The sequence below is a fragment of the Myotis davidii genome, unplaced genomic scaffold (assembly GCF_000327345.1).
Source record: "Myotis davidii unplaced genomic scaffold, ASM32734v1 scaffold1464, whole genome shotgun sequence".
Classification (NCBI taxonomy): domain Eukaryota; kingdom Metazoa; phylum Chordata; class Mammalia; order Chiroptera; family Vespertilionidae; genus Myotis; species Myotis davidii.
In genome coordinates, this window is record NW_006295082.1 from 193,574 (window position 1) to 199,799 (window position 6,226).

Below are 6,226 nucleotides of genomic sequence, written 5' to 3' on the forward strand. Positions count from 1 at the left end.
GCCCCAAAACACCACTAAAACTTGGGGTTTGAAAATCTGTTTAAGGGATGGAGACACCTGTTTCTTGAGCATCTGCTCTGAGCCTGGCACTTGTCAGTCACTTTATATGGATGTGTTTATTGAATGTGGAGAGGCAGTAGAGAGTGCTGGCTTGGAGTCAGATAGAGCCCAGTTACTCAAACTCAGTGCTTTGATTTTCTTATCTGTATATTAGGGATAATAAGAATGCCTATGCTACAGCCTTGAAAATTTAAGACAAATAATACTTATGAAGTATTTTGAATACTTCCAGGCAATATAGGGCTTGATATATTAATGGTTATTATTTTAATTTTTATCATTGTTGATTTCCAGTAGTCACAACTGGAAGTCACTTTGTCCATCCAGTATGAGCAGAGACCACTGTCCTGTTAGCTTTTAGAAGGAGGTGCAATTTTATCTCCTCAGAGTGATAGGAATTTAGTTGGGAGTGCTTGCTTTCATTTTAATGCCACCTTGGTGATGGTCACTTATCTATATTAATAATAGCCAAGGGCCATCATGACCTAAATGACCAGATGGATGACCAGTCACCAGGAAGTGCGTGAAGCACCTCTCGGTCCCTCCCCCATGGCCCCCAGGCTCCTATCACAGCAAGGATGGCGGCAGGCCAGTGGACAGGGTGGTGGTGGGGGGGGGAACTGAAGGGGGCGGGACAAGGCAGGTGCTGCAACTGCAGATCAGGCCCAGAGAGAGGCCCAGAGAGAGAGGCGGGGCCTGATCCGCAGCCATCAGAGCCATTGGTGAGGCTGGGAGAAAGAGAGAGGCAGGGTCTGATCAGCAGCTGCTGCGGCTGCTGGTAAGTCCCAGAGAGAGAGAGAGAGGCAGGGCCTCTGCAGCAGCTGCAGATCAGGCCCAGAGATAGGCCTGGAGAGAAAGGCAGGGCCTGGTCAGCAGCCACTGAGGAGGCTGCAGATCAGGCCTGGGGATAGGCCCCGAGAGAGAGAGAGCTGTCAGTGGGTTTCCAAGAAGAGCCAATCGCTGCCTAGGAGGCAGAACTTTTGACACTGACTGGCATAGAAACCGGCTAATCAGAACCTAATCTGGGTGAACTGAGAAGGCAGAACCTAAAGTGGGGGCTGAGGAGGGCTTTTAAGGACAAGAGCTGTTTGGTGTAAGGTGTAAGAAAGCAGTTCAATTTTTTAGTAACCAGTTCAGCAGTATAGTGCATATGGCTGGTTATCAGTCCAGATATAGGGATTGTGTGTTTTTGTCTGCCAAGAGCATCTCCTCCGGCTGAAAAAGTCTATCCCCACCCCCACATTTAAATAATCCTATCCTATATAATCTATCTATACTACTGAAAGGGTAATATGCTAATTATACCGGGTCGACCAGCCATCTTCCAGACGTCCAACTTCCCTCCAGATAAAGCCGTGGTGGTGGGGGCCAAGGCAGAGGCAGTTAGGGACGATCAGGCCAGCAGCTGGGGGCGAGATCAGGCTGTCAGGGGAGGGGTGTTGGGGGCGACCAGGCCGGCAGGGGAGGGCAGTTGGGGGTGATCAGGCAGGCAGGCAGAGGCAGTTAGAGGCAATCAGGCAGGCAGGCACAGTGGTTAGGGGCTATCAGGCAGGCAGGCTGGTGAGCAGTTAGGAGCCAGTGGTCCCAGATTGCAAAAGGGATGTCCGACTGCTGGTTTAGGCCTAATCCCTGTGGCAGTCAGACATCCCCAAGGGGTTCCTGATTGGAGAGGGTGCAGGCTGGGCTGAGGGAACCCCCCATGTACAAATTTCGTGCACTGGGCCTCTAGTTTAATATAAAAAAATAGGATCTTATATGTTGAAGCTGCATTTAGTTTTCTCTACCACATTCCCACCAAGTGGTCATCTGGACTCTGTCCCCAGGGATTAGGACCTCATCACCTCCCACCATTTCAAGCATCGCACAGTTCTTCATGTTGAGTGGAAGCTGCTCCTAGCTTGCACACCAGCGGGCAGTCCGATTCCCATATTTAAGGAAGATCTTTATTCACCCACTAAGCCTTCCTGGTTCCTTTCACTGTGTCTTATGTGACATAGTTTTGAGTGGTCACTGTCCATCTTAAAGGATTGGTCCCAGAACTAGACACAGCTCTCTGGGCTTAGCCACCCATGCAGAGCAGAGTGGAATTTCTGTCTTCAGAATCTATGCTGCTTTTGATGTAACCTGTCTTAATCTGGGCTGCTATATCGAAGTGCCATGGACTGTGTGGCTTATAAACAAAGCCAATTCATTTCTGACAGTTATGGGGAGAGGCTGAAAGTCTGGGTCAGCGTAGATGGGTTCTGCTGAGCCTTCTGCCAGGTTGCACATGGTGCCTTGTACTCTCACACAGGAGAAAAGAGACTTAGCCAGATCTCTGCCCGCTTTTTATCAAGGCACTAATCCCATTCATGGGGACTCTACCCTTGTGACCTAAATACCTCCCAAAAGCCCACCCCCTAATGCCATCACATTTTTAGCATATGAAATTGGGGTGACACACATTCAGACTGTAACACAAGCACAGATCAGCTTGTTAGGTTAATGGTTTGTTTTGACCTCCACTTTCCTTCTTGTGTGAATGAGGTGCTGCAGGAGCACAGACACAGTGTCCACCTGTTCTTTGTTCTCTCCCTGTCTATGCATGTAGAAGACACTTCATCACTAGAATAGCACTCATTCATTCATTCCATATATATTTTGAGCCAGAGACTGTGTGTGGTGCTGGAGATAACAATACAAATAGAATGCACTCGTTGTCTTCCATGAGCCCTAATGGAAGAGGCTTATAACACCCTCTGATTTCTGTTGCCATCGAGTGTATGCAGGGTGTTTGGCACATGGTAGGCATGCAATAGCTTTTCAGAGTATGATCAAATAAGCCATCTGCACCAGGGCACACCGAGAACGGAGGTGTTCTCTGCCTGGGGTGGCGGGGAGGTTTCCCAGAGGAGCTGCTGCTGAGCCAGGTGGAAACAGACACGAAGGGGGTCTCAGTGCCCACAGGACCAGGGTGCACCAGTCACACAACACTGGGAGTGTTTGAATGCCCTTAACCCTCTGTGTTCTTGAGGTTGTTGAACCAGACTCTATTTGCCGATTCATGAGCTAAATCCTAAGTTTATTGACCTGGAAGTCAAAGGCATCCTTTCCTCAAGTTGAGTGAGTCAGCTTACAACTGGGAAATGTGGGAAAACAGATTTTCCTCTGAGTTAAATCTAAGCCGTTCCATCTGAACTGAGTCTCTTGTTATTTACTGTGTTTTTTTGTCACCTTTCTCCCTGCTTCCCCCAACCATGATTACCCTGGGACCATCAGCTTTCAGCGGCAGTGACATCTGAGTCAGTGTCAGACGAGGCCATCATGCAGACCATGGCCCGCTGCTGGCAAGAGAACCAGTCCTTGCTGTGCCCTCACACAGCCGTGGCCGTGAGCTACCATTACCAGCAGATGCTCAGGCAGACCCCCAGGTATGGCCGTGGGTTCCTGGGTCACTGTACAGGGGTGGGGGGCGACTTTGGCTTTCAGGTACCCTCTTCTTCCCCAAGCAGAGAACACAGGAATGTGAACAAATGGCTTGAATGAGCATAATGGGTGCTCTGTGCAACTGTACCTCAAGAACCGTGGTCTCAGAAGAGGGTACATGATAGGTGTCCCAGGACAGCCCACATAGGAGGTGGTGGGTGAGCTGGGCCTTCCACAGGAAGAAGCAATTTGCTCAGCAGTCATTGTAGAGACAAGTTTAATTTCTGCCTCTCTCTTTATCCTCCATGCCCCACACTACCCCTAACCATCCCTGTTCCTTCTCCTCCCCTTTCCCTTTCTGTACCTGTCCCTCCATCTGTTGTCTCCCACATACTTGTTTCCACCTGCCCCACCCCCACAGCCCTCCCCGGTGTTGTCTGGCCCCTGCCTCTGCAGCCAAGTTTCCAGAAGCTGTCGTGGCTGCTGGATTGAGCCCAGAAACTCCCATGGAGATCCTAGCCCTGGAGGGAAAGGAGACGCGCTGCACCCCAATGCGGAAGAGTGATGACTGGATGGTGATGCTCCGGGACACAATTGAGGACATGGGCCGGCGGTGGAGGGCCACATCCTGAGTGCTCCCAAATAGCCCGGCTGCAGCTGGCTTCCTTTAGGCTGCAGACCCCAGGGTGGGGGCGGGGTGCCCTCGGAGCTACCTTGAGCACCTTCTCTCTGTGAAGAGTTGGTGTGGGAGGTTCTCAGGAGGCTGCTCAGTGGGGTCTGGAGCCAGCTGGCTTTGCTCATTCCCATAGCTGTGCTGTGCTCTCGCCATAGTGGTGTGGTGCCTAGTCAGTGAGGCTGAGTAGGGCTGTGCGTGGCTCCTGGAGGTGCACCCCCACCGCTGGACAGTGCAGGGCCTGCAAATGAAGATCCTGGGCACAGAGCTGACCTTGGCCCCAGGGTCTGGGACCTCAGACCTTAAGTCTATGCAGGCAGGGCTGCACACTCCAGAAGCACAACCCTGGGGCTCCGCTGTCTGCACCTGTTTATCCAGAGGCATCGTCTGGGCTTCCCACCCTGCTGAAGTGTCAGAATCCCGAGAATACAAGTGCGTGTCCAGTGTGATGGTCACTGTGCTGGCCTGCGGCCGGGGACAGTGGCTGCCAGGGGTGGTAGTGATGCGTGGTATGTGCTACATCCTTCAGCTGCTTTCCATTGGCCAGCATGGAAGGGCAGCAAAGCAGTCAGTGGGCAGGTGGCACAGGTGGGGGGCAAGGTTGAGATGTGGGATCACCAGGTGGAAGCCGTGTGGGAAAGTGCTCCTCACGGTGCAGACTGAGAACCAGTACAAGTACCAGTTCACCTGCTTTATTAACCCAGGGCAGGTGTCAGAGCAGCAAGAAGCAGAGATCCCTCCCTGAGCACCAAGTGGAGTCCAGACGCCTGCATTTCCATGGTGCCATGGTCACAGCGCCAGAGAAGTCAGATCCTCCTCTGAGCACATGACTGCTCTCCCCTCCGCATGCCTCTGACGCTGCACTGGCCTCCGGGAGCCCGTCCTTGGATGAGGCCACAGACCCTCCTCAGGCTGCTGGAGGCTCCGTCCTGTGTCCTGTCCATCGTCAGCCCAGCTGGAAATGACTCCTGTACCTGAAAGTGAGGACTTTGCTGACAAATAGTGTTCTTCCACGTGCAGAGTGCTCCCTCTCACAAAGGCTTGCTTGATTCCGCTGCTGTTTTACCATCTACCCTGCGTTGTCCAGTTCAGTAATCGCTACCCACATGTGGCTGTTGAGTACTTGAAATGGAATAAGTATAACTAAGGAACTGAATTTTAAATTTTATTTAATGTTTAATTAATTTGCATTTAAATTTCAAAACTATTACTTGAATCGGTTATTGGAAAACTTTGCAGTGTGGTTGGGAAATGCTGGAATGTGAATCTGCTTTTCAGCTGTAAATTGTATGAAGTACATAAAGTACAGATGATATTTCCAATGAAATTAGTTGGAACACTACATTAGAACTGAGCTATGCCACATTGTAAAATACATATGGAACTTCAAAAACTTCGAATGAAAAATATCGAAAATTTTTCATTAATTTATATTGATTACATGTTGAGGATAATATTTTGATGTTTTGGATTAAATAAAACATTAAATATATTTCATCGGGTTTCACTTACAGGGGTCATTTGAAGTTATACATGTGGCTCATCTTGTGGCTCACCCTGTATTTATGACCAGCAGTGATCTGGAGCTTAGCCTTGGCTTTGTGCACACATGAACACACCGCACATAGTTGTGGGTTTAGTTCTATTACTGGATTCGAATCCTGTGTTGATTGACGGGGGTTTATGCAAACACAAATACGTGAATGTCAGCACAAGCCTCAGTCATGCCCTGGACTCTGGGGGCCCCCTGGGAGGCAGGTGAGTCAGGCACCATGTGGAGGGAGATTGGGGGCCATTAGAAGTCACTGTTACTACCACTCTGAGGGTCGCTGTGAAAGGACCCAGTGGGTATCTGGCCTCCAGAGGCCCTTTCCCCTGCCCTGAGGTCTACCTGAGTCGGTCACCCAGGCTAATCTCTGCATGCCATCCCCACATTAAACATGCCACCCTACATCCCTGTGTGCCCAGGGATGGAAGGGAGAGGCCAGAAACTACTCTTGTGCTGGGAAATTTGGCGTCGCAGCATGGCATTCAATACAATGATGCTGGATACACGGGAGGATGGGGAGCATCCCTGGAGGAATGACT

At 50.6% G+C, this 6,226-nt stretch overlaps 1 protein-coding gene across 2 annotated transcripts in view; it reads left to right on the forward strand.

Annotated features, from left to right (window-relative positions):
- THNSL2 (threonine synthase like 2) overlaps positions 1-5,601 on the forward strand; it is a 20,104-nt gene extending 14,503 nt beyond the window's left edge. Inside the window, exons 8-9 of one of the 2 annotated variants that reach the window (XM_006769689.2) lie at positions 3,319-3,470; positions 3,887-5,601. In XM_006769689.2, coding sequence (XP_006769752.1) covers positions 3,319-3,470; positions 3,887-4,097 — 363 coding nt within the window. In that variant the 3' untranslated portion in view covers positions 4,098-5,601. The remainder of the gene's footprint in view (positions 1-3,318; positions 3,471-3,886) is intronic. The other variant, XM_015567785.1, reaches the window with a different exon arrangement.
- The last annotated feature ends 625 nt before the right edge of the window (positions 5,602-6,226 follow it).